This window comes from Panicum virgatum, chromosome 9K, assembly GCF_016808335.1.
Source record: "Panicum virgatum strain AP13 chromosome 9K, P.virgatum_v5, whole genome shotgun sequence".
NCBI lineage: Eukaryota > Viridiplantae > Streptophyta > Magnoliopsida > Poales > Poaceae > Panicum > Panicum virgatum.
In genome coordinates, this window is record NC_053144.1 from 9,663,541 (window position 1) to 9,690,779 (window position 27,239).

The 27,239-nt window shown below is 45.8% G+C and overlaps 2 protein-coding genes and 1 long non-coding RNA gene across 3 annotated transcripts; all 3 read right to left on the reverse strand.

Annotated features, from left to right (window-relative positions):
• Nucleotides 1–414: 414 nt before the first annotated feature.
• LOC120649972 (protein POLLEN DEFECTIVE IN GUIDANCE 1-like) lies at nucleotides 415–6,265 on the reverse strand. The gene is made up of 11 exons (XM_039926923.1): nucleotides 5,532–6,265; nucleotides 4,970–5,121; nucleotides 4,047–4,150; nucleotides 3,325–3,413; nucleotides 3,164–3,237; nucleotides 2,931–3,081; nucleotides 2,523–2,690; nucleotides 1,972–2,069; nucleotides 1,756–1,878; nucleotides 1,094–1,162; nucleotides 415–1,004 (listed from the first exon to the last, which is right to left on the reverse strand). The coding sequence occupies exons 1-11, from the start codon at nucleotides 6,100–6,102 to the stop codon at nucleotides 804–806; spliced, it is 1,800 nt and encodes a 599-aa protein (XP_039782857.1). The 5' UTR covers nucleotides 6,103–6,265; the 3' UTR covers nucleotides 415–803.
• Nucleotides 6,266–11,416: 5,151 nt separating this feature from the next.
• LOC120649973 (GPN-loop GTPase 3-like) lies at nucleotides 11,417–15,501 on the reverse strand. Its single transcript, XM_039926924.1, has 9 exons — nucleotides 15,244–15,501; nucleotides 14,720–14,828; nucleotides 14,528–14,609; nucleotides 14,080–14,165; nucleotides 13,691–13,794; nucleotides 13,445–13,575; nucleotides 13,268–13,361; nucleotides 12,175–12,230; nucleotides 11,417–11,820 (listed from the first exon to the last, which is right to left on the reverse strand). The coding sequence occupies exons 1-9, from the start codon at nucleotides 15,286–15,288 to the stop codon at nucleotides 11,721–11,723; spliced, it is 807 nt and encodes a 268-aa protein (XP_039782858.1). The 5' UTR covers nucleotides 15,289–15,501; the 3' UTR covers nucleotides 11,417–11,720.
• A 735-nt stretch (nucleotides 15,502–16,236) lies between these two features.
• Nucleotides 16,237–17,392, reverse strand: LOC120649974. Its single transcript, XR_005665431.1, has 2 exons — nucleotides 16,620–17,392; nucleotides 16,237–16,538 (listed from the first exon to the last, which is right to left on the reverse strand). It is a non-coding gene; the product is annotated as an uncharacterized LOC120649974 (long non-coding RNA).
• Between the last annotated feature and the right edge of the window lie 9,847 nt (nucleotides 17,393–27,239).

Here is a 27,239-nt window from a genome sequence, read left to right on the forward strand (position 1 = left end):
AGAAATAGTAATTAAAAAGAGTATACTGAAAACCATATCGATGTAAAAAAAAAGTGGAGTCTAAAAGAAAAGAGATGACCATCCACAGTCACTTCTTTGACTAACACCCGATCAAACTTTTCAACCATCAGTTCCCAAAATGAATATAAAAATATCAGTGCAGACTTGTTATGCAAAGTAACTTGGCAATCTCAAATATGTACTGCATATTTTAACCGTATATATAAAAACAAATGAAGTATCATAACGGAAGTTTAGTTATTACTACATTCAAGTACGTACACCTTTATATTATAACAATATTCAAGTACTAGTACATTTTGATAGTAAATTGAAAAAAAAGATCTCGAACAATATAATATGTGAGAAAATAATCGCAAATACACGTACCAGCACACAGAGAGACACGCTGTGTTGAGTAATCTTATCGAGCTGGTGTTAGTATGAGATAGTACTATCTGTTTCTTTTTTTACCAAAGGAAATGTACAAACATCTTACATGACAGATCAGAACATCTTTGCTAGGTGGCAGCAAATAATTTAGGATGAAGCTAGGCTATGCACGAACAGAGGTCAGAAAGAAACTGTAAACACCACAAAATTGGACTATAAGTAGTTCCTTGAATAGACAAAACCTTGGAAGAAGACGAAACTGTGATATTCATCTGTGCTTTACTATACTATATCAAGACTTCTGTCATATATAACTCGCAGCAGCTGCAGTGCTTGCTGTACTTTATGCACCACAGAAAATGATGATCTCAGAGCTGTAACCATAGCACCAGAATTGTGGTGCCATTGTGTCAATCCATATGTTGTTTCCTTTTGAGCCGAAGATTTACATACCAATTTGCAAGGCATCGAAGTATCAATCCCACAAGTATTTTGAATATCGCGAGCATAAAATAGGTCAGAACTGACCAAAGTAAAATCCAGAATATCCTCCAGATAAAAGGGCCAGCAGGAAGGAGAGTAGCATATACTGGAGTCAAGACACGGATTACCTAAAGAAACAATGCATTTTTTTCATGTAAGTAATCTGTAAAATATAATATGGCACTATAAGATCATGAATATTTGGGTATGTACTTACCACACAAGCTGGGGCAAGGGGGATGAATGTTAAGTCCTTCTGACGGTCATCAGGTTTGTCATTCAAAATCTGTAGAGAATTTTCAGCATATGGACATTAATAGTGATTTAATGAATAATATTCTAATGTGTTGAAAATTGAAATTCTAGGCAATTAAACTTCAATGCCACAAACTTTGGTATGCTCGACTATGCCCAGGGCCCAGGGATAACCAAAAGAAAGAAGGAACCAAAATATACTGAAAACTAATGTTCAATGCATGTCAATCACCAGTCGGCTTTTTAAGTAAATGCATCCTAATATATATAACATTTTGCAAACACTGCTGTTTGGAGGAATGTACCTAACAGGATGCAGTAACACAGAGTATCATTATAGAATCACTGAAAGAGAATTACAAAAATCCAGGAGGCAACACCACAATAGTACACCCGTAATAAAGTAACCAAATAAATTTGAACATCTTGTAACTTTGCGTGTGTGTATATGTTCTTTTAACCTCATGATAATCAAGTACCTAGTTTTGTTAGGTGATCATGTACCTAATAGTTGCTTAGCATCTATTGTAAGTATCAAATGGCACAAGCCCTTATACCTGAAACTCAGATGGAATTAAAATAGCATAATATAATATGGAGTTAACAACCAGTTTAGCACCTCACCTGCTTGCAAAGATCTTCCAAAAACTCTGAATAAGCAACCGGCTTTATCTCATTAAATTTTGCAAGGAAAGAATGTTTGATAGCATCGATAAGTACTTCACACAAAAATACCAAAGACGCATTCTGCAGTGACAACAAGCAAAATCCTTGAAAGAATGTTCGCTTTTGAAAAACTTAGAATTAGACATAATAATCATAGAAGAATAGCGAACTTACAATAAGAAAGCTATCAAACCATGGACCCTCTGCTTCCAAGATGTTTTGAGCAAGTACGAATAGCAGAAAGGCTGTGATGTGAAATCTCTCGATGATGTCTGCATACAATGTTACGAGAAAATAAGAATCATTTTTATGTGAGTTAAATATCAAGAATAAAAGCTTGTAAAGATCAGAAAATTGAAAAAAGCTTGCTAAATGACACAAAGCAGCATGACAATTGAATGTAAAGAAAAATATTTAATTTCCGTTATCAAACTACCAGTTAAAGCTTAGTCCTTAGATTCTGTGTAGCATAAATTGTATTGACCCTTACATTGGTATAAAATGACACAAAAGTTATTTGTAGATGGTTCAGTTATGTCTAAAGAAGCCTGTGCAGTGTGCAGATAAACTCAACTGTGAAGTTCAAGTCAGCATTGTTTGGCATGGCTAACGGGGTCAAGGTGGTGAAACAGCAAGTAGGTCGGCAGTCAAAGAACTTTAGCATAATGAGTACAAATGCAAATTGTTTGGAATGATAGGGCAGATAAAATCATAAGCATACTCACCATAGTATACCAAATTATGAAGATTCTCTTTGCTAACGCGCTTAAATACATTGCTTTTGATCTCAGCAAAATTGTTTGATACCAGTAGAGCCAATAATGCATTGTTGTGGGCAATAATACAGGTTGACAGGGTGATAGCCTGAGCTAACAAGACAAATGAATGAACAAGTATTAACATGTTAAGGAATTCAAAAATAGATGTTTCCTAACATCAAACCGCAGCAGTAGCGATAATACAAGTAAATCTGCAATGTAATTAGAGCAAATTGATATTATTTAAAATCATATTACTGTAATTATTCAAGTGAAATTAAAGGGAAATTAGCTAGTGAGAAGCTAGAATTCAACTGAATTAACCTATGGTGAGTACCAAGAAAATTAACTGATGCGATTTGCAGAAAAGGATATCAAATGCAACAACAGCAATTGCCTCGTCCAAAAGAAATCGCATCAATTCAAATGTCACATTATCTGTAGAGCATGCTGACAACCCCTCAGCTGAGTTGAACAGAACTTGTAGGACATCCTCACCGAATGATTGACACAGTTTGTCAAAGATCTAAAACAAAAAACACATGTCAACGACACCAATTATTAGTCAATAATGACAGATGTATACTTCAGATAAATAATTTACTCACCTCTAGTACATTGTATACCACATAAAGCTTGATTGTGCCCTGACCACGAATGACATGGTAAATTAAGCTAATATCTGATACAAACAAGAATCATTTGTGGGTGGATTATTTTTGTAGGTTATCCAAAAGTTCAAGAAAAAAAACAAATATAAGAAACCAACCTATCATTTGCAAAGATGCAACTCCTAGGGCTAGAACTATAAAACATCCATAATCTGATAAATCAGCAGCATTTGGCCACAGAAACTTCCTGTCAATAATACACTCGATAAATAATTACATGATCCAACATGAGGCAAACAAATTACATGCCAGAGTAATGCTTTGAAACAGGTGACTATTTGTGTAATTACAACACACATATTCCTCTCAAATTAAATCATGTCCTTTACAAGGAGCACAATTTCTTTCAGATAAATACTGCTGCCTTTCAACTGAGATTATGTCAACTTGGAAATACATGTAACTTCTCTAAAAAAATATAGTAAAAAATAAATCATTCTTGTAAATCCAAGATATAATAAGTCCCCCTTGTTAAATCCAATAGAAATAAGTTTCTCAGAAATACAAGTGAGATTGTGGATTTGAACTTTGACAGCCAGCTTAAGTAGAAGCATTCTACCCAGATCCAGAACAAATGCTTAAGACCAGTTGAAAAACTAATGTTTAGGTGCAATTATTGACAAGAAAAATTGTAACTAAAATTTTTAAGACAACGTAAGGCATAATCAGCATCTTCAATCATATATCACAGAATGTTATCCTAATGCCAATATCATGCTAAATGACAGTTTAGTCCAAATTTCTTTCAGGAAATAAACTTTCAAGAAAAATAATCAGAATACTCGAATTCCTTGATCTAATTTACAGTAGAACTGCCAACCTGGTTTTCAGCAACCGCCAGATGGTAACAACAATTCGTGCAGGCATAATTGTGAGCAACGACAAAAATGAATCCAAGCAGACGAAGAATCCTGCGACAATTAGCTGCAGCATTTTATCATAATCAAACATCTCTCTGATCACAAACAAATGTGCAATAACTCCTGAAACATGTTAAGTACACATCTAGAGATAGATGATACAGCAATGTCAACCCAACAGCTGAATACGTGAGGATTAAGACATCACACTTCTGATAAGTTATCTTTACATAAAACGAAAACAAATGGATTGTCTACATTTTATGCCTGCTAGTTTTTTTTTTGTAACTTTAGTCAAACATATATTTGTGCTTAGAATTAAACAACCTAATTACAGACTTAAATTATCCTTCAACATCATCACAGGAATATAACAACCCATGTAAAAAATATAGCATTTACTTATATTGCCCAAAGTCTTGTACTTCTATCTATGGCATGGGATTAGACAATGCCTCATTATCAAATTTGTTCAATTAACATGTACTTTTATTAACTTTGGCAACTTGACACGAACCATATGTTTGATATAACACATTCCGAATATCCTTGAGAACTAAATATTGCATGATTTTTTAATATAATTATCCATGAAAACATTTTGAGTTTGATTGATCGTATGTTATTCTCATTTGTCCATGTGGCTACTAAGAAAGGCAGAAACAATATCCACTTCTGACAATCAATACCATAACAAGGACAGGAATTCATTCATAATCATTCAGTCAAAAACACATGGTGAGTTAATGGTTTCAGAAATATGACAAATTGCCAATAACTCTTGCATATCAAATTCATTTTCAGCAATGCCTAACCAAGCAAGGAAATAACCTAGAACAGCGTAAGAACTCCAACATTTGCCATTAGAAGTGTAGATACATACCCGCTCACATCTCCATGGGACATGAAACATAGTGTTGTACACCCGCTGTCGCTTTTTCTCATTACCCACTGCAATTGTGCTTCTAAGTGAATTGCCACCATACAATTCCCCAAGGAAGTATCTGAATGGTGAATTGTCAAGGCGCTCGACTTCTGCAATAGGCCAATAGCAGAATGGTTAAAAGGAGGCCTAAATATGCATATCTAGGATTTGTTAATCAATATGCAATAGCCCACTATAACTAAATGTACAATAACGCAGCAATGAAAGTTGCTCCACGAAATCTGTTATTCTGTTCTAAGGTCAAGATCTTCCAAATTTAGTCAGATACACAAAACCCATCAAGAACGGACCTTGAGCAAAGCAAAACAAAACATAACAATTAGTATCCCGGACTGTGCCATCTTTACAGCCCAATACAAAATTCATAAACATCGCATTCTACATTGTTCATATGACAGAAAATGGAGCAAAATTATATCATGAATTTCCTTACATTGTGTTCTCTAAAATCAGGACCGGTGAAAGGAAGATCACTTCAAGTGAGCAGCGAGATCTGTACCTCCGAGGATGTTGCTGGTCTCCTTCATGTACTTCTCCCAGTCTAGTGACTGCTCCTTCTCCAGCTTCTTCTTCACGCCCCCATTCGCCTCAGGCCGCCACGCCGCGGCGGCCACATCCGCCACCGCCGCAGCCGCCGCGGCGCTCTCCCGCGTGCTGCTGCCGCAGCTGCTGGTCCCATCCTCTGCGGATGCCGCAACCAGCCTCGCGCTCCCAGATACGCTCCTCTGCCTCAGCTCCACGCCCACATACGTGACGCAGCTCGCCGAGGACCTCTCGGCCTCCGAGCTCTCGCATACCGTCTCGGTCGTCGACCTCAGATCCGGGACCCTGAACGCCGCGGCCGCGTCGCCTTTGCCATCCCCGCGCGGCTGCTCCCCCTCCGAGGCCGCCTCCTCGATCGGGGGGCTCCGGAACCCGCGCTTGCGCTTGGACCGGCGCCTCCGGCGGCGCTGGCCGTCGGACGTGGTGTCGGGCAGGGAGCGCGGGGAGGTGTCGTCCTCGTCGTCGGCGGTGAGGTCGCCCGCGAGGAGCTCGAAGGAGAGCTGGCGGCCGCCGGATCGGACCGACATAGGAGCCTGCAGCGACGGTGGCGTGGGCCGCGCACGGCGACGAGGCGGCGCGAGGGCCCCCGCGAACCCTAGCCGAGGACGTCGCCGCGCCGCACGGCGTCGAGGAGCGGAGGCGGGGGGAGGAGTAACGGGCGCAGAGGAGAATACTCTTCCTTTCCCGGTCGCGTTTATTATGTGCTTCTTATTATTATTTCTTTTTTATTTTGTCATAATGATGGCTTAATTTCTGGATTTTTTTTGGCACTGTTTGTGACTGACTGTGAGATGGTGATGGCACATTGGCAGTTGGCACGAGAATGAACGTGGGATTCTAGCATGTTTGGAAAAGCGAATTTTCTTTCTTGATCCTGGTGCTTTCCGCACCTTTCTTAACGGCATGCTCGTAGAAAAATATCATTTGCTAAGAAAAAAATGTTAACCCATGCACATTAGATGAATGTAAGATTAACTAGACTGTTTCCACTTTCAAAAAGTGCTTGATGGATTAATCGGCTCTTTTACGCTAGAAAATTGGTTTCATTTTATCGGCACAAATGCTGCATTGGACATTGATAAATCCACATAACACAGGTGCAGTTTGAATTTCTTAGTAGGTGACCATAATTTGAGCCTTAAAAAAAAGACTCCCAAGCGGCTCGTGCGGAAACCGTACAGTGTGTGAGTGAGAATCAAGCGAAACTTTGTGCAAACTACAACTCCTACGCAAGAACCAATTGAACACTACAGTGACACTGAATGAATGAACCGACCAAATACGAAATGGATCTGTAATTCATTTTTCTTGAAAGGAAATTGATCTTTAATTAATTCTATATACATGGATCGAGAGACGGACGATCAAACTAAGCAGCAGTGGCAATTTCGACTGGTCGGTATTTGGAGTTGCTACGGCGTCGGGCAGCACGAGCTGCCGCCCCACGTGTTGCGGTTGTTGGTGCAGCACGACGGCCCCGCCGGCGAGGCGTCGCCAGCGTCGACATCCTGGCAGCGCCCGCTCCGCCTCCGTGCCCGGGCGCCCCGCCGCCCCGCGGCCCCGTCCTCGCACCGAGCGCGGCCGTGACGGCAAAGGCCACGGCGAGCGCCATGACCAACAGCAAGTCAGCAACCTGCACGCGCGTTTCGCGTCCAACTCGGCGACCTCGCGCGGATGGCACCCATGCTCGGCAAGGCAGCATCGTGATGGACAAGCCGAAGGATACGCGCATATACCCGAGCTCGCGAGGGGAGGGGGGGTGCACGTGCACGCGTGACGCCGGGAAATAGGGCGTCATTTTCCGTGGTTCCTCGGCGAAGTTCGCCTGAGGATTTCTCTGCTACTGATCCCAGCGCCGTTCCGCGCTTGCACTGCACTCGCCGCTTGCACACGCCCCTCGGAAACGGACGCTGGTACTTGCCGAGAGTTTTCACGGATCAGATCACCACCTGGAAAAGGCGGCTGGAACTGGAACCGTGGGCCGGCGGAGACGTACGCGCGCTAGGAGGGAGAGAGCAGAGAGCAAGCAACGCGATCTGCGCCGGCCGGGCGAGTCGGCGGCGGAGTTCAGCTCAACTTCTATTTCTGAGATCATGGATGCATGGCACGAGAAACGGCGGTACTGGTTGGCTGGTTCAACGACGCACAAGTTCAGCTCTGCTTACTTGAGTAGGCCAATCCTAAGAGGGATTCCATCTTATTTTTCAATAATTTATAACTTACCCGGACAAGCATTTCATTAAGAAATTAGAGAAGTACTCTAGAGAATAGTTTGTTATTACAAGAACACGGGGACGATCTATATATAAACCTAAAGTAAAGGGTCTGATTACAAGACAATCAATGGACTACCACCCAACATCTTAAGAAGCTAAATCATTTTTATGCAGGGAATAATAGTAGGATTCCGTTGTCATTAAATGAAAAATAAATAGCAAAAAAAGAGAGAATAAAATGGGTTCTAGCTAGATAAAACTATATGGGCACTGGTTTTCCACACAAACAGAGTAATATCCGAAATAATACTAATAGCCTTGTAGTTTCAAACAAAGGGAGTTCACCCTTTCCTTCTCTTTTTTTCTGTTGTCGTCTTTTTGTTTTGTCCGCAATTTTATCAGTTACCTGTCTTTTGCAACTTACTGTATTAACACACATAATCTTATTGGTTTCGTTAAAAAACTTTGGTTTTCTGACATTCTTCCGTACGTTGTTTGCCAACAGTGTCTATCGTTTGCCTCCTACCTCATTCACGGCACAGATAAGATGAGAGAATTTGACATTGTCTGACGACGTATAAATGTTTATCTGTATTTCAACACCGCTGCCTATGACTTCTCGTTCAGTTTTTTCTTTGGCACCTTCTGTGAGATGTCGATGACACATCGCTCGGATAATGAAAGTGGGGTCAGCTCCAGGGGGTCGTGGCACATTCTTGGAAAAAAGGGCTGAATTTCTTTACCGATTCATGAAGCACTTTCGAGAACTGAACATTTCAGTGATGTCATGTTGTCATGCTATTTCAGTCCACGCGCATGTGATTCTCGTATATAGAATTTCATGCGGGTACGTGACATACACACAGTTCAGATTTTCTAAGGTGGTCATAGAATGTGATCATGTGATGTATATTAACGAAGAAAGATGAACATGAACTCATCTTTTGTTTCTTAAAAAAACCTGCAAGCTAGAGGCGTGTATACTTCCTGCAAGCCTATTCCTGACAGTGACACGTACTGAATGAACGAACGAAAGTACGAAACAACAAGAACCGAGTGCAGTGTGCAGTAGGTCCAGTGTCTACACCTGGGCGGATCGAGAGACGGACAATTTACAACGCAGCAGGGGAGGCAAATTAGAAACGGATTGGCATTATTTCTGAGCGCTACGGGGCGAACGGCTGCGGGCAGCACGAGCTGCCCGGCGTGTTGGGGTCGTGGGTGCAGCACGAAGGCCCCGGCTTGGACAGCAACGACCTCCTCGCCGCCGCCAGGCCACCGCGAATGCGGTGCCGCGGCCCCGTCCTCGCGCCGTGCGCGCCCGCGGCAGCCAAGGCCAGCACCACCACCAGCAGCAGCAGCAGCATCGCGCACGCGCGCGTCGAGCTCGACGTCCTCGCGCCAGCGCCGGCGCCGGCGCCGGCGCCCATGGCTAGGAAGCTGCGACTCGTTGACTCGTTGCTCGATCGATCGAGGTCACCGAGACGAACGAAGCACCAGAAGCCAGCAGGCTGTTGTTTTCTTGCCGCTTGATGAACACAGGCCTACCTGGCACGTACGGCGGTGCTGCGTTTATAGGCGATCGCGGCCGCGAGGGAGAAGCGTGTGCTTGGAAATGTGCGGCGATTTTCCCCGAGGTCCGCGCGAAGTCTGCACGATGCTTGCCAGCGGTGATCCAGGGGCGTTCCGCGGTTGCTCACTGAGCGAGACCGCACGCGCCGCGGGCACTTGCCGAGAGTTTTCACGGAGCCGCCCAAGGGAAACGGCGGCGCCAGTCGTGTGCCGAGCCGAAGTGTGGGCAGCTCCGGCGGAACATGGCCTAGGTTCTTGCCTGTGCTGTGAGCCGCCAAACGCGAATCCCCTTCATATATAAAAAAAAAAAAGTAAAATGCACTGGGGTCCTTAAACTAGTTGGTCTGTTCTGTTTAGGTCCATAAACTTCGAAAATGCATTTATAGGTCCACAATCTATTCAAGTGTGTCATCTAGGTCCAATTCAGCCACGCCATACCCTAGAAGCTGATGTGGCAGGTTGACTGTGCGGTGATGTGGATCCTTACATGTGGGGCCCCTATGTCGGCCTCCTCCCTTCTTCTTCCTCCCCCGGCCTGCGTCCTCTCTCTTTCTCTCTCTCCCCGTTCTCCCCCTGCACCGCGGCTCCGCCTGCGTGCACGCCGCCGCCGCGGCCACTGGGGAGAGGGATGGCGCGGAAGAAGGAGGGCCGGCCCCGCATGCGTGTTCGTGCCGCGGCCAGCCTCGCGCCGCCCCGCCGCGCACCGCCATCCGCCGGCCTGGGGAGCTCCGAGATCGACGCCCGCCGCCGTGTGCCGGCCGCGTAGGCAGATCTGCGGGTCGTGGCCGTGGAGCAGCGCTAGGGCCGGCGGCACGGGAGGGAGCTCCACCCGGACAGAGGAGGGAGGAGAGCCGCAGATCCGCGCGAAGCTGGCCGCCGGCGAGCTCGGGAAGGGAGGATGCGCCGCTGCGGGGAGTGGCGCCGCCGCGAGGAAGGATTTGGCCGCCGCCATGGGAGAGGGGATCGGGGGAGCAGAGGGCCGTCGGAGGCACGACGCCGGAGATGAGGCAGGGACGGCGGAGGCCGCTCGAAGTTGACGCGAGAGCTGCCCTCGCGTCCTTCGCCCGCGCGCCGCCGCCCTCCTCCGCCTCCCCTGCGCGCCTTCATCCGGCCGCCTGGAGAAGACCGAGGAGGAGCCGCCTCCTCTGTTCCGCGCGTACTCCACCGCCGCGGCCTCCACTGGCGGGAGGGTGGTGAGGCCTCCACTCGCCAAGAGGCCGCGAGGCCGCCGCACCATCTCACCGTCGTCGCCGCTCCCACGAACCCCGCGGCGCCGGTGACCAGCACGGACAGGCCCCTATCACGCCGAGAATCCGCGAGGCCGCCGCAGCTTCGCGCGCTCCGGCGCTGGGCGCCGCCGCTGCGCGCGGCCCTACCGCGTCCGCGTCCGCGGTCGCTCCGCCCTGCCGGCGCGGGCGCAAGCGCCGGGGAGGAGGCTTGCGGCGGGGAGGCGAGCCGCCGCCGCCATGGGAGGACGGGCGCGCATCCGGCCACCCCGTCCGCGCCGGCGAAGGGAGCACAACGCGCTGGAGGACGGCGGAGCAGGGAGGGGCCGGCGCGGGTGGGGGGGAGAGAGAGAGGAGAGAGGGAGGAGAGAGAGTGGGGAGGGAGAGAGAGCGAGTTCGGGCAGGAGGGCCCCTCCGCCGCCAGCCTCACCTCGCCGGGGCTCCGTCCCCTCCGCCGCGGCTCACTTCGCCGGGGCTCCGGTCCCTCCGCCGCAGCTCGCCTCGCTGGTGGCGCAGGGGGGAGAGAGGGGGCGGCGCCGACTAGAAATGGGAGGCGGAGGCGCGGTGCAGGGGGAGAACGGGGAGAGAGAGAAAGAGAGAGAGCGCCTAGTCAGCGCCTAGTCACCGTGCCACATCAGCGCTAGCTGCCCACATGGATGCGTATGGACCTGCGGTGAACGACTTAAAAAGTTTAGGGACCCAGAAATACACTTTCGGAGTTTATGGACCTAAACAGAACAGGTCAACTAGTTAAAGGACCCCCAGTGCATTTTACTCATAAAAAAATGATCCGGTAAAAGATGTACTTTCTTGCATTGCATGATGTATGTCTGCCGGGAATCGGGGATAATTGGCGAGAATATTCACGGTAGGTACAAAAACAGCCTCAATAAGGTAGTTTTCACTTCTGGTGTTCCAACAACTCCAGAATGGGGATTTTCTTGCAAGCAGCAACTAGTTGTCAGCCATACAAGCAGGCATATATAACTTACAGGAGTTCGCATTGTTTCATCTACAGCGATCAAGTAGACACCACTTCAACGCCTACTCAAAAACCCAAGGGTTCACCACAAGACAGAAGACACCACCAACTAGTTACTAGTCGTTTGCAGTTCCAGAAGCATCAAATAGCTAGTCGTCGTCCTCGGGAAGATCAAAGTCCCTAACCTTCACGTCAGCATCTTCCCCATACTGGATGCAGGAATCGATGTATGATAGCACATATTGTATGCTGCAAAAACAAGGGCATTAGGGGGTACAAATACAGTAAATTAGTTTTAAAAAAGAACGGTGTTTTGCATGTTCACCCAGGCCTTGAAATGCATAAGAAATCTCAGAGTCAGCAACAAGAAAATGAAACGTTAATAAGTTTCATTCCAACTGACCAGATTCAGAGTATCTTATTCCCATGGTATGATTTGGATTCTGATTTCAACATGGCTTTCACAGAAGTGGTGTCATGTGTGTGTGCTTTCAGCACCAGAAATTTTGAGGTAGCAAAGATGAAAATATTTGTCTTCCAGATAAATGTAGTACAAAATTAGCTATGCTGTAATCATCAACCTAAGGGAAAGAAACAGTGTACCTGCTCTCCTTTCTCAAGTCAAGTGGAACGAAATTAACCATGTTGTAATCATCAACCTACATGATGGAACTGAGATTAATAGTGCAGACTGAGAACACTGAAAGAGGGCACTAGGAAAGTCAAACGATAAAAGATTAAACATGAAACTGGTATGAGTGAGATAAGCGGCATCTCAGATTAGTTCACATGACATGTACACCAAAATAAAGAACCACAGGTCAATAGCATACAAAATGATTAGAACTTTTAGAAGTGCTTGCTAAGATGAACAAATCTGTCTGCCCGTACAACTTTGTTTCAATGTTTCTGTGACTTCGGCTACCAAGAAACTGAACTACTTCATGGCCAAAGCAATGCAATTTCTATGATAAACATGAAGTTTCCACTGCAGAGAAGATGGACTTAACAAAAGGTAAAGCACTTGAAAACATGTGTTACCCGGACACCCGTGTCTTAATTTTTTTGCCGAGTCGGATACCCCGCACCTGTGTCGGATTCCGACACCCGTGTCGGATTCCAAGTGTTATTTGCCGTGTCCCCGAAAATTCTAACGAATCGGACACCCGCACCCGAGTCGGACACCGACACCCGCACCCGTGTCCATGTAACACTGAAAACAGTATTATCACTAGATTAATCAAGCAACAAGAACAAACCCTTTTTGAGTCCTAAGTAAGTCGGGGTAGGCTAGAGATGAAAAAACCAACACTAGATCAATAAAAAATAAAATTGAAAGAGACACATGTGGAAATCCCCCAGAATCTGATTTGTCTGATACATCCCCAGCAGACCTCCAGTCACCACAGCCAAACATTGGTGTTGAAAGAATGCTTCACACTTTCCATCCATAATGAAAACAAAGGTATGCCCATGGACAATTGCACGAAGAAGCATATGCATCATAGAAAGTGTTCAAACATTTGGGCAAATCTTAACCTGGAAACCACTCAGTATCCAGAGGACAAATTAATTGTATAAAATGTAAAACCAGCAATCATGAGTGCATGGCATCATAGCCTCACTAAAGAATTCCAGTAATAATATTTCACAAAACAAATGATTTCATAAAGTATGATGCTCATGGCAGGCATACCAGTTCAGCCAAAGACTTGTTCAACTTGCCAAACCGGGGTGCCATCTGTCGATTCAACTGTGACAAAAGAACCTGGGCGTTCGGGTCTAGATACCTAGAAATATTGAAATACTAATTCAGAAAAAGGCAGTTGAAAATCTTCGCAACTATGTAAACAAGGAAAGAAATGGAACATACTCTTCAATATCCTTTTTGTTGGAGACCAGATCCATCTTTGAAAGGATGTTGATATGAGGAAGTTCAAGCTGAATCATAGCAGAAAGAGAAGCCATGCAACCACTGATGTATTTTGTTACATCACTGACAAACTAGACCAAGAAAAACAATCAAAGTCAGGCTTGGATTCTGGTTCAGTATCTTCACTGCCAAAGTGCAAATAAAATTTCTATTCATGTCACAAAAAAAACTATTAGTGACCCGAACCTGTGAGTCAAGAAGGTACACAGCACAAACATTGAAATTTTTCCGTTTCAGATGTTCGACAAAGTTGCGCAGAACTGGAACATGAGTGAATAGTTCGATCTGGCCTGGGAAAATGAGAGGCGGAAACTTGTTAACTGATATTGTGTGATGTTAACTGTATAATTATTTCATTTAAGTAAAAGTACACATTCGCATTGCTAAACACACTAGAGGTAACTCAAGATGGTATTCTGCACACGCTTAATGCACAAGTAGTCAAGTATAATAGCTACGAAGAGATAGACAATCGCTTATTTTTGTCACTCATGCAAGTAGTAAGAATAGTACATGAGAAAGTGTGCAAGTATTAGGAAATAGTAACAGCATACAAAGATGAATTGAGAACATACCAGGGCAATCAAACACAAGATAGTCATCATCCAAATAGTTCTCTAGCTGTTCATCCAACCAATCATCCAAACTGTCTTCAAGATGCCTGAGTCGTTGTTAAGTAAACAGCAACCGATAGCATAAAATCCTATTTAAAGTAACACAAACCATGCACATGAGTAACACCCAATATCCTTGAAGAATTACACTATCAAAACTCAGTTAATTTAATTCTTGAGTGATTCCACCCCACAGCACTCATGGCAAGGAGAATCCAGTGATTGCATAACCAAAATTTGTTGTTCTTCTGTTTGAACAGCTAAGCAAGGGAATGACTTTGAAACCAATATGTACTGAACCAGCAGTTTCAAGATAGTCATGGGAGTATGGGACACGCTAAAATTAGTTAAACAATAGGATAGTCATGGGACTATGGGACATGCTAAAATTAGTTAAACAATAGGATACTCCATGCAGTAGATAAGGCCACCATTTGGTCCCATTCCAAAATCCTCCATAACATCATCCAATGAGATCAGCTCCCTGATATCTGCAAACATGCAAGAGAAAGGGGAAAGAAAGGCAGTTAAGAGCAATCACTAATAAAGGAAAATACGATGCACAGGAATGGTACTTTGTCACCGGAAACAGAAACTTTACCCATATCTACGGGATAGTTGAAATGCTCTGCAGCTGGATCCAAATTGACTATATGAATTGACCTGCCCACGGTCTGGCAATGGTCGTACAAACTGGAGCAATAAGTTGACTGCACAGTATCAACAGCCGATTAGAACTACCCGCAAAAAAAAAACCGATTAAAACGAGACATTTCGGAGCGTCTGCATAACAATCGCAGCCATAGTGCAACACGCATGCACGCTTGCAAAATAAAATGCTAGGGCATCCCTGGAATCACTATCACTAAAACGAACTAACCATCGAAATAAATCGCCTCATGTAAGAAACATGAACCCCACTAGAGCGGACCTAAACTATACCGGGTCAAAGCTAAACGGAGCTAAAACGAAGCACCATCGGAGCCCTAATCGGTCGGAGCGACGAACTGATTCGCACCGAACCCCAATCAGCGCGGGCGATTAAACAAGCCATCCCGCGACCACGGCAAACCCTCAAGAGAACTAAGCGAAAAGGAAATGGGCTGGAAGCCGGGGGAGCCTCACCTTGCCGCTCCCAGCGGGGCCGATGACGAGCTGCGCGTACCCCATGGCGGCGCGAGTGCGGCGGAGCGGGGGGGAGTTTGGAGTAGGGTTTCGAGAGCAGGAGGCGAGGGTGCGGAATAGGAGCGAGGAGCGGGAAGCGGGGAGCGGGGCGACGCGGGTTAGAACTTAGAAGGCGGAGGAGATGGCGGCGGCGAGGGAACGAGATCCTCTACCGTTTCGTCCTCATCGGCAGAGGGACGTTCCGCTGGCATGGGACGTTGATTGGACATCTGACGGCGCATACGGAAAGTAAAGAATTCCATTACCATGCGGCCTATGTATCGGCTCATTTAAATTAGCTAAACAGCCCAGATGCACACACGAGAGGAGATGAGTCTAGTGCCGCATTTCCTTCTGCGTACAGAAAAAGGAGAGCGCCGGCAGCGACCGTCCCGCCGCCGCCGGCGGGTGCCGCGTCTCTCTTGCCGCCGCCGGCGGGTGCCGCGTCTCTCTTGCCGCCGCCGGCGGGTGCCGCGTCTCTCTTGTCGCCGCCCTATTAGGCGCTGTGCCTCGCTCTTCGCCATCCATCGACGCCGGATCGATGCTTGTCGCGCTCGTCCCGTCGCCAAGGTCGTCATGGGGTTGTTTTGACCGGGGCTGTCCCCGCCGCCGCCGTCGATGGGCCAAGCCACGGTTGGGAGTCGCAAGGGGGTTCGCACGCGGAGGGGCAGCACACACGGGGAGGGCCGCTGGTGCTACCAAGGTTGAACCACCGCGGAGCAAGGGCAGCCACCGTACAGGATGGCAAATGCAACAAGCTGAGAAGCCAACTTCAGATAGCAGCCGTGTTGGCACTTTGAGCCTGATTATTGTGTCAATTTAGGAATATGATTATTGTAATTGGCTCATTCTGCCATCAATTCACGATGGCCAACTGAAATGTGATGATTGTTTTTGTCAAATGTATTTCAGCACAGTTATTCAATTTATGCATTCATGATGGCAAATTGAGAATATCATGATTATTTTGTCAAATGTATTTCACCACAGCTATAAGACAGAATGCATTGATGAATCATTACTGGTCTAGAATCTAATTTCCATGTGGCACATTAGGCACAAGACTTCAGTGCTGTCATTCTGTGACAGTAAACATTTCCATTCAGTTTATGCTTCCAGGACTGAACTCGGTATGACAAAATGCTCCAGAACTGAACATTACAAAATGGCAAAAGCCGCAACGTACTTAGACCAAGGATTGCTCAAAAGCAGTACTTCACCAACATCTAGTAAAAGATATCCTCTTTGATTGGTCCCTGTAATAAATTAAACAAAGAAGTAAGATTTTTAAAATTATCATATCTGAATTTGTAAACTAACTATATGAGCAATATTACCATTAGCATTTGGGTGAAGCTAAGGCCACCCATGTTATCTTTGGAATCAATACCATCTCCAACTAGTGCTTGAGCTTGTGCTTGTGCTTGTGCTGGTGCTTCACCTCTACATGTCTCTTGCCCACCCTCCTGTATCAAAATTAGAGGGTTTTAAGAAAATAATGGACAGAATTAGTAACAATACAAGCAAAATTGTACATCATCATACCACTAAAATATATGGCACATGTGCATGTGCAGCATCATTATTTGCCTCTTCCCCAAACTGTGATGTAGCTTTGTTTTCTCTCTTTTTTCTAAACTTGCGTTTCTTATCAAGCCAGTTTTTTCGTCGCTTTGAAGTTTTTGTTTGGACCTCTTTTTTCTTTAAGCGTGCATTACTCAACACATCATTTGGTGGAGTATCATTTGTGGAAAATACAGATGGACTCACATAAGTGCTTGGGCATGTAATGATCATCTCTTCAATTTGCTTACAAAGGATGTCAAGTGTGCTGTCCACTAACATGGTGCATTGAGGAAAGTTGGCAGCTCTATATGCCAAATTAAGAAATTTGTTAGACATATATCGACAGCGAAGCAAAGTATCCATATTTGGATTTTCAATTATATTTCTCCCCTGCTTGTCTTGTATGGTTCCACTTCGTGCTTCTCGTGTCCATCGTTTTAACACGTATTGTGGGGGTAGTAACTTAATACTCATCAAATCAAGAACTTTAAGAGCATGGGCACACAATATCCCAATTCTATCAAACTGCCGGCAACTACACTCAACTGTTTGCTTCAAAGGGTCACCGATAACTTTGTAGTCCTCCTCAAAGGTAAAATCTCCAACAAGATATGTATTGTCACCATCCAATGCCTTGCTGTAAGCTGCTAAGGACCTTTCATATTCACCTTGAAAAGCTTCAAATATAGGTGGTGTATACAATTTACTAGTCTGCACCAATATGGGTGGTGGTGTCCTTACACAAAATGTAGGGTTTTTTTTCCTTGAATCGAATTCAGAATCCAATTCATTATTCCTTTTTTCTTGTACCACCCTTTCAAAATGTTTAAAGAATCGGATGATGTCAAAATCAGATTTGAAATGTATTTTTAAATCATTGTTCAAACTCTCACTCAATTGTGTACTTCTCATTCCTAATGTGAAAACATTTTTCATGTAACATTCAACCCATTTTTCTTTCAACTTGTATATACTATCCACCAACTTGGCGACTAGCCAACTCATGTGCAGCTTTGGGTCCAATTCCTGCATCATCTGCTGTTTCAATTTCAAATGCTTGTAAATCTGAAATTTTTCTTTGTGAGACCATTAAGTGCAAGGTTTCTGGAAGGTGCAGTTGATGATTGTGTTCCAAAACCAGATCAGTCACTTTCAAAATCTCCTTCTTTCGGTCCATTATAACAATCATGTGCACTTGACAATCAGTTCTAGTTTCAGCTCGGGGACAATCCCTTTTATCTTTCAATCGATGACCCTCATTTGCGCACACAAACTTACATGATGTAATCTTCCCATCAGATTTTCTTTTGTTTGTGTACCGCTTTCTGACTTCAAATCCTTTCTGTCCACCGTAGCTAAGCCAATATGCCCAAGCCTCATTCGAATTTCTAAATTCCATGCCAACACGTGGTACAAAGCTAGGCAACATAGGTCTGACAATAGAAAAATAAATATGAGCAGGGGCTTGTATAATTGCAGAGAACAAGTAAAGAGTAAAAATACTTAGAATTGGGATTTAAGACAACTAAAATCAATTTGGTGTCACATAGAAAAAAAAATAACAAAGTGGTGTGTATTACTTACGTATTGAAAGCATCATGCCCTTCATTAGCCTTTTCTTCCATATCAATGCTACGTAATACAGATTCAACCAGCAGCTTCTTTCATGATAAAAGGGAGAGATCGATCGAGTTCAAGTAATCTGATGAGGCAACTACTGTCAATATCAGTGATCCCTTCATGTTAATGAGATGACGAGAGAAGGCGGATTAATACTTACATACAAGATTGAAGAGCCACAGCAGCAGTTCTTCCCTCCGGCAATCTCCTCCACGCCGGCCTCCTCGCGCCCGTTCTTGTCAGTTCGCGCCCTTTTCCGTCGGCCTCGCGCCCTTTGTCCCGTCCACTTTTGCGTCCGGACTGGACCGCATCGTGTTCCTGGACCAATGGATCCACTCTGTTTGTATAGTGTTGCTTCTTGCCGTCGGATGTCCAATCAACGTCGCAGGGCAGCCGAACGTCCCTCTGCCGATGACGACGAAACGGTAGAGGATCTCGTTCCGCGGCGAGGTAGGCGGCGCACCAGACGGCGGCGGCGAAGAGGGCGCTGATTAGGGTGGACAGGGCCATCGATGTCTCGGGCTCTCGGCGGCTCGCTCACTCAACTGGCCTGGTTCGCTGGTTCGCTCCCGCTCCCGCTCCCGCGGCCGCTCTCTGCAGGCTCTTTGGTTGGCTCGCTGAGTCGGTTGTGGACTTCTGGTCGAGACGTGTCGCTGGGCGCTGGGACTGCTGCGTTGCGTGTGCCGGCCCAATCGGCGCGGCGCTTCTCCTTCCTGAAGAATGAACAGACATGTTGCGTGCACATGCTCTTTTTTTTCCTCAGAAAAGAAAGCCACGTCAGTACGTGACGCTCTAGTAGTACAGTTTTTTTAAAAAAAGATAGACCACCAGCTTTTATAGAAAGCAATAAAAGGTTTGTAACAAACAAGTTTGTTGGGGTTGCCAACTTGCCAACAGAGCAATAACAGACGAACTGAAAAAGCCACATGCGGCTCAAAAGAAAAGGACAGGGCGCAGCCTGTGGGCACTAGGAAATCCAAATATCTTCATCAGGTTGACTTCTGGACTCCTCGAAGTTCTTTAGCCAGCTGATTACCTGTTCTCTAAGCCCCTCAGTTTTTCCTCCATCAGGGGGACGTAAGAGGATCTCCCATTTCTGCAGTAGAGAGTGAATTTTGTGTATAATTGAGGCGGGGGATCTAGGAAAAATATTTTGAATTCTAGATTTATTTCTAGTTAGCCATAACGCCCAGGCAACAATAGTAAAATTAAAGAGCTTCAGATTATACTCCGTGCACCCTAAAGGGATCCAGTGTTCAAAAAGATCATCGAAGTTCATGGGATTCCTGTGCCATCCTATGATTTCTTTGAAGTAGTCCAGTGTTTTCAAACCCCCTTATTCTATCCCAATTTTCGGGCAGCCCGCACTAACAGCAATGGATGGATGAATCTTTTTACAGACAGTAACAGTACAGTACTGAACGCGTAAGAAGTGATCGTCTTTTGTGTGTATCATGTGTAGTAAAATGTATTTTTTACAGTTGCAACAGATAAACTAACACACGTGCCGAAAATATCCGGCCCCAATAGCTACTACGGTTACTTTGGGTGTGTTTAATTGGTGGAAAAGTTTGGGTTTTGGTACTGTAGCACATTTTGTTGTTATTTAACAAATAATATCTAATTATGGATTAATTAGACTTAAAAGATTCATCTCGTACTAATCAGTTAGACTGTGTAATTGTTATTTTTTTCAACTATATTTAATATTTCATGCATGCGTCTGAAGATTTAATGTGACGAGTACTGGAGAAATTTTTTTGGGAACTAATGAGAGCCTTTGTTACATGAATAAACATACCAAAATACTTGCACTAGGGGGATCACTAGTGTGAGTGTCAATAGATATGGAACGACTCGAGCTGGATCTGTTCCCGCCCAGCCTGGTGCCCTGGTTACGTACTAGCGCTTCGACGGCGGGCAGGAGCGCGTATGCTCGCTGTACGAATGGCACGACGCCGCGGCTCCGTCCGTGCCGGTGGTGCCGGGCCCCGCCTCCGCCGCGGCTGCAGCCAGAGTCCGCCGCGCCAACTTGAGTGCCGTCAGCCTCAGCTCTCCGCTCCTCCTCTGCCACGGCCCCGGCTTGCCCCGCGCGGGCGTGGCTCCCGCCGACTGCGCCATGCTGGCCGCGCCACCATCACCACTACTCGTCCTCCCGACCCCGCCGTCGTCCATCTCCACGGGCCGGATTGTTGTTCCTCCTTGGGTCCCGGCGGCGCGCTGGTGCAGCGGCGCCTTCTCGGCGTCGCCGTCGCGGCGAACGGCAGCAGCGGGAGATTTGGACGGCTCCCTCGGAGAGGAGGGTGGTCGTCCTCCGCACTCGGCGGCCTGGAAAAGAAGGCCGCAACAGCAGGCAGCCAGGAGGAGCAACGGCAACGCCGCGTACACGGGGCTCGCTGGCTTCATGTTGCGGACGCTGACGCGCTTGCTTGCTTGTGTCACAAACCCGAGTTCACCGAGCTCGATCTTAACGCAGATGAGAAACGATGGTCTCGACGGACCTGCATGGGAGTGAATTTATACTTGCGCAGCTCGGGAGAGCCGTGCGTCGCAGGCTAAGAGCGCAACGCCAGGGTAAGTTCCAAAGCTACATGTAATCACACGGTGCTTACTTCGTGCAGAAGAAGATAGATATAGCTAGCCATGGACGAGTTCGAAAATAATGTCGGAAATGATGGTACAGATGAAAAAAACTGCAGGTGAATGGATGGCCCATGTGCGATTGCTTGTTCAGACTTCTTCCTCCCTCACGCTTTCAGGATCCGGACAAATTAAACCGGGAGGCGGCGGCCTCTGTTTCTTTGCAAATGCGAGCGCGACTGAGGGAGCACACGCGGCAGCACATCATCACTTGTCCGTTGCCAACGGTCAAACGGTGGAAAGAGAGGCAGAGGCATACCGAGTGCGAGCGCGCACGGCGGAGCACGTACGGCGAATTGCGATCACAGCTGACCGAAAACGACGAGCTGCGGCGCGCCCGAATTTGCAGAGGCATTTCGGCAGGCGCGCGCTAGCTCGGTTTGGCGACGGTGCCACCGTGCCACTAGGGGAGGGGTGTGATATCTGAGATACTACTACGCTACGCGCGTTGGGATGTCGATCGGTGTGGGTTGGTGAACACTTTTTCGTGCATGCTGCGTAAACGAACGGAAGATGCGTGCGCATCTTGTCGCCACAGCAAGCTGTGTGGCCAACGAAGGCACCCTACATTCGCAGAAACTATAACCCTCCACCACAGTCCGCAGTAGGGCATGTTGCACTGCTCTTAAAGAAAGCGATAGTACAGTACTTCAGTAGTGTCCCATTTGATGATACACTCCATGTCAGCATGAGCGACGGTTCAAACCAGCCAACCGCGTGCCCATGAAAAATGTGCGCCGCCTTTTTTTTTGAAAATAAAAGTGTGCGCCGCCTCACCAGCAACAGCAAGTAGTTGGAGCAAGGGTTCTGACTTCTGAGTCAGGAAAGATCTCGATCGGTGTACTTAATTACATTATGCGACGACGCCATGTGGAGGGAAACAAATTATTTTTTTACTAAAGGAGGAGAGCTTTCGTAATCAGGTCTCAATCAAATCCAAGACATATATACCGGCACAAATTGCACTGTTTTACAGGGAAAAAAAACAAACAGCTGCATCGTCTACTGTTGTTACTCCCTGCGTTCTAAACTATAAGACATCTCAAGAACATTGAAGAGTCAAAACAATCTCAAGTTTGACCAAAATCTATTATCTTATTATTTGGCCAACAAACGGAGGATCCACGTTCGCTCTTAAGGCTTAGAAATTCTCACGTTAATTGGAGAAAAATAAAAAAAATAAAAATTACCCACCACTGCCATTACGATAAAAATTAGCCTAAAATACCCCTATGCCTAATTAAAAATCACCCTCCAATGCCATTATGAAAAAACGTTCGCTCTCAAGGCCTAAAAATTATCACATTAATCGGAGAAAAATAAAAATAATAAAAATTACCCACCACTGTCATTACAATAAAAATTAGTCTAAAATACCCATGTGTCTAATTAAAAATCACCCACCAATGTCATTATGAAAAATTAAATATAAAAATATCATTTAGCTATGTATCACTTACAAATATATACTATTAATAAAAACTAAAGCTACCCGAAAAAAACTAAAGCTAACAACAATCAATCAAAATAAAATGAAAATAAGAATAATTATCTGCATAATATTATTAAAGCTCGACAAATCAAATTGTTATTATAGGTAGATCATAGTTGAATTGTTTTAATCAACAATAAGACATAATTTACGATAATAAACAGGATGATGTGTGGTAAAAAAATAGTATAACATTTAAGTAAGAATATAACGACATGTAATTTTTTGAATTTTCAATACTAGCCGCCCAAATGCGCGGGCTATACGCCTAGTATAGAGAGAAATATAAAGATTTATGATATCAAATTGATGTACTATGAAAATATAACTAATAAAGAATCTAATTGTCCTTAGTTTATATAATAAATGTCATTATTCTATTATATAAATTTAGTCAAACATAAAAAACTTTGACTCTTCAAGATTGTTGGAATGTCTTATAATTTGAAACGGAGGGAGTATATTTCATCATCAAGAAAAAAAATTTAAGATGATTTGTCGTCTTACTGTTGTTATTATACACGCTCTTACAAAGCGACCGGGTAGGTTGGGCATTGTGAAAGGATCGAGTCCCAATAAGGAGGTGTTGAATTGGGACTTTTTCAAATTTCTAGAGAGTCCTTAGCCTAGACTAGTATTGCTCAATCTACAAATTTGAAACCTAATGACTAGAGCACACTAGCAAAGGATTCTTAGGTAGGAGAACATACTAACATGATCATCTTTCCTAGGAAGAACCACACTTAGCAAGAACAAGTTCTAGTTAAGAGATCAAACTATCATGCCATTGTCCTAGTCAAACAAACAAGCAAAGAAGAGCAAGATCACAATAAAGGAAATTTTATGCTTGAATGTAAATGCGAAAAACACGAGACAACCGGATTTTTTCCTGTGATATCGAGGAGTTGACGCTCCCCCCTAATTCACGTTGGAGCACCCACACAAGGGTATCGCTCCCTTGCTTCACCAAGGAGCAAGTGATCACTAAGAATGCTCCTTCTCCATCTCCGGAACGGCGAGCTTCACACCGTGTACAAATTTCTTGTCTTGGGGCTCCCACAAACTCCAAGAGCTCACCAAGAACCTCCCGATCACCGAGACCGGCTAGGTGCCGTCAAACACCAAGAGTAACAAGCTCCTAAGCCTTCACTTGACCTACACTCAATTGGCCCTAACTCAAGCACACTTGCTACACCTGCAAAGGTTGAATTCTTCAAGATTGAAGCACAATCAATGTACTAGATCTTCACTCTTTTGCTCAAAGCACTCTCTCTTCTTCTCAAGGGTGGCTTCAGATATTCAATGCGTCAAAGGCAGTTCAAATGAGCCAGGGGGTGCCCTTATATAGAGTGGAGAGGGTCACATAACCGTTGGAAGTTCACTGTAGAAAAATCGTGACCATCGGAAGAACCGACGGGTGAGAAATTGAATGCGTCGGTTCAACCGGTCTCTCTGTGTCCAGATAGTAGCCGTTGGGGGTTCGGACACAGTATCCAGACTTGCGTCATTGCACCGGTGCATGCTCCGTAGGGGCATCGGTTCAACCGGTGCTGAAGAGGTTCACTGATCAACTCAAACAAGTTTTCTGGAACATACTACATCCAATGCACTGATGGTTGATTCTTAAGCGTCGGTTCAACCGGTGCTGAAGACGAGTTGAGTTCCACCAAAACATACTCTCTGGTACAAAGTACATCTAATGCACCGGTGCTTTGTTTGGGACCATCGGTTCAACCGGTGCTATAGAGATTGTTGACTTAATTTCCCCTTGTATCCAGAGAAGATAGACCGACAGGGGCGTCAGAACTTCCGCCAAGCATCGGATGCACCGATGCTAAGGCATCGGTTAAACCGGTGCTGCAGTTTTTCTTGATTTTCAGCTTAATTGACTTGGAGTTGAATGTAACTTCGATTGTTTCTTCTTCCAAGTGTTGTGTCGACTTATTTTGACTATCTTGGGCTGTTTTTGAGCGAGTGTGCAAGATTTCTAAGGCCAACTCAATTTTGGTCAAGCTACAAACTCATGAACCCCTCTTAATAGTACGGTCAAGAACTAAAAACTATAAACCCTAGCTAAATCAAGTGTCCTTCATCTCCTTGTGACACTTGAGATTAGAAAGATCCTTAATCTTTGGAATTGAGTCCTTGGCACGCATGATTGTTTTGAATTGAGGGGTCTCCTTTCATATTTCATATGAGACTAATCTAATCATTGATTTTTCCTTCAAAACACATGTTAGTCGCATACAGTTGTCATTAATCACCGAAACTTACCATTAGCATCTATCGGCCTAGATGCGCTTCACATTGGCGTGCTGTGTGTAGAGAGAGTTGGGAGTGACGATCCATGCATCCTCTTGATTGCTTCAGTCGTTTCATCTCTCCATCTACTGAACTTCTTTGTCTCCACTCTCGTGAGAAGGTGATCGACGACGAAAAGAAAATCATCCCAGGGTTTTCAATTTCGTTTGACAAAAAATTTCGGACATGACCGAAATCAGCGAATTTCGCGAAATTTCAGCCGAAATTTATTTTTAGACTATTTTTAAAATACTTTTAAATATATTTAAATTATTATTTCTGGAATTTTCAAATTTCGGAGGGGGCCGAAATCAGCGAATTTCGCCGAAATTTTGAACACTAGATCAGCCTACATCATCAACATATACCATACACCAATGCCGCAATAGCCAGGTCACCTCAGTTCCGACCTCCACAGCTTCTGTTTGTAGCTAGCTATCCTTTCTCTTGCTTGGATATGTTGCGTGGTAGGAGTAGAAATTAGGGAAGCTGGAATACGTTTCTACATCGCGAGTTGTACAATAAGCTCCCTAATACAAAGATGCGTGCTCTTAACAAGACGCATCCTTCCGCTGGCATTTCTGACGATGGCGTCTGTATAGCAAGATTGGAATATGGAAGAACAGACTAACTGACGCTTTGTGTTCTTGCTGACGACGAGAGTTTGCTTCTTGCTGGGAGCGGGCTCTGTTCTGCGCTGAAGAAGTTGAACACAGAAACTGAGAAAAGTATTGAAATAATGCTAAGCTTCTTCACACGTCGTTACACAAATATCTATGCATGCACGTATATATTGTCCGGCCATCATCATGTTTTCATGCCTATGTACATGTTATCCTGTAGCTAGCTAGCTAGCAATCCCCAATGTGGTTAACGCCTTAACGGACACACCCCGTGTGGCCGTGTCCATCAATTGATAGCCTAGGGCTACCTAATTATTTGGGTGCGTGAATAAATAAAAGTAATAAACATACAAAATAATAGTTCACAAGCAGCCAAGCCGGCCCGGCCGGTCGTCGTTGTTACTTGTTAGGACTTCGACGCCGGGGGACAGTTTATGTGCACGCTGTTCGAATGGCAAGATGGCCCCGCTCCGTCCGTGCCGGCGCCCTCCACGCCTGCCGCTTCTGCCAGAAGCCGCCGCGCCAGCTTCTGCCAGAGCGGCGGCCGCGGAGCGACGACGCCCTCGGCCCGCACAGGTGTCGCCGCTGCCGATGGTGCCTCATCGCCGTCATCAGCGGCGCCGCCGGTCCCCCCGTACCCCGACAGCTCCATGATGGCCCGGGCGGCGCGTGCCTCGACATCGACCGGCACCTGCTGGCACGGGGCGGCGCCGTGAGCGCCACCACCAGCTGGTTCCCGCGGCTCCTTCGCCGGAGACGATGATGCCGGTGATGACGAGCAGTCGGACACGTCGAGACGGAGGAGGAGGAAGCAGGCGGCGAGGAGCAGCGGAAGCATTCGTCGGGGCACGGATCGCGCCATTCTTGCGTGCTGAAGTTTGAGCTTCCGTCCAACTCAAGTTAGTAGTTGATCAGCTAGCTGATCGAACTGTGGAGCGACCGAGGATGATGATCGATAACCGACGGCACTGTGGGGGTAGAATTTATAGAGCAAGGAGGCTAGGCGGCTGCATTGGGGAAGTAAGTTGAGCGAGCAATTGTATTGCAAATTCGGAGTAACTACGACGTGGAAATGTGAAGGAAGGAGTCGATCGATGTGGCGGCTGGACTAAGGACTGGCCGATACCGGAAATGGTAATCAACGTCGACCTAGCCCTGACTTAACCTCTCCATGATCGAGCGGTGGCTGGCGATGGCGACCGATTGGATATAACAATAATTTCAGTTGAGACTCTCTCCAGACATCGTGGCGACAGCCGTTCTTATAAAACCAGACATGCATGCTGGCGACCGTCTCTCCAGGCTCTGCTAGTTCTCTACGCTCGATGTACGGACGTACGCGCACCGTGCATCACCTGCCAAAGCTTTATTATATTAGAGACTACAGAGATCCAAAGTGCCAAGTGCTGAATGGGCCTATCGTCTTTAGAACGAAAAAGATGAGCCTGAATTTCGCGTGCGAATCCCTTTGCCGTGAGACGGTATGTCTGGACGACGGTACCAGCCCCTACGCTTCAGTGTCTGTTTTTTTGGAAAAGATGCTTCAGGCCTCGTTCGGCAGCAACAGGGTTGGTTCCTGCCCCTGATCCGATCCAGACCAGGATACAGTGAACCGAGTGGATCCACTCATTCCTGGCCTAGACCGATCCTGCCCCTGAACCAACCCTGCTGGTGTCGTTGGGTTCCATTGCTAGGTGATCTGGAAGCATTCAACA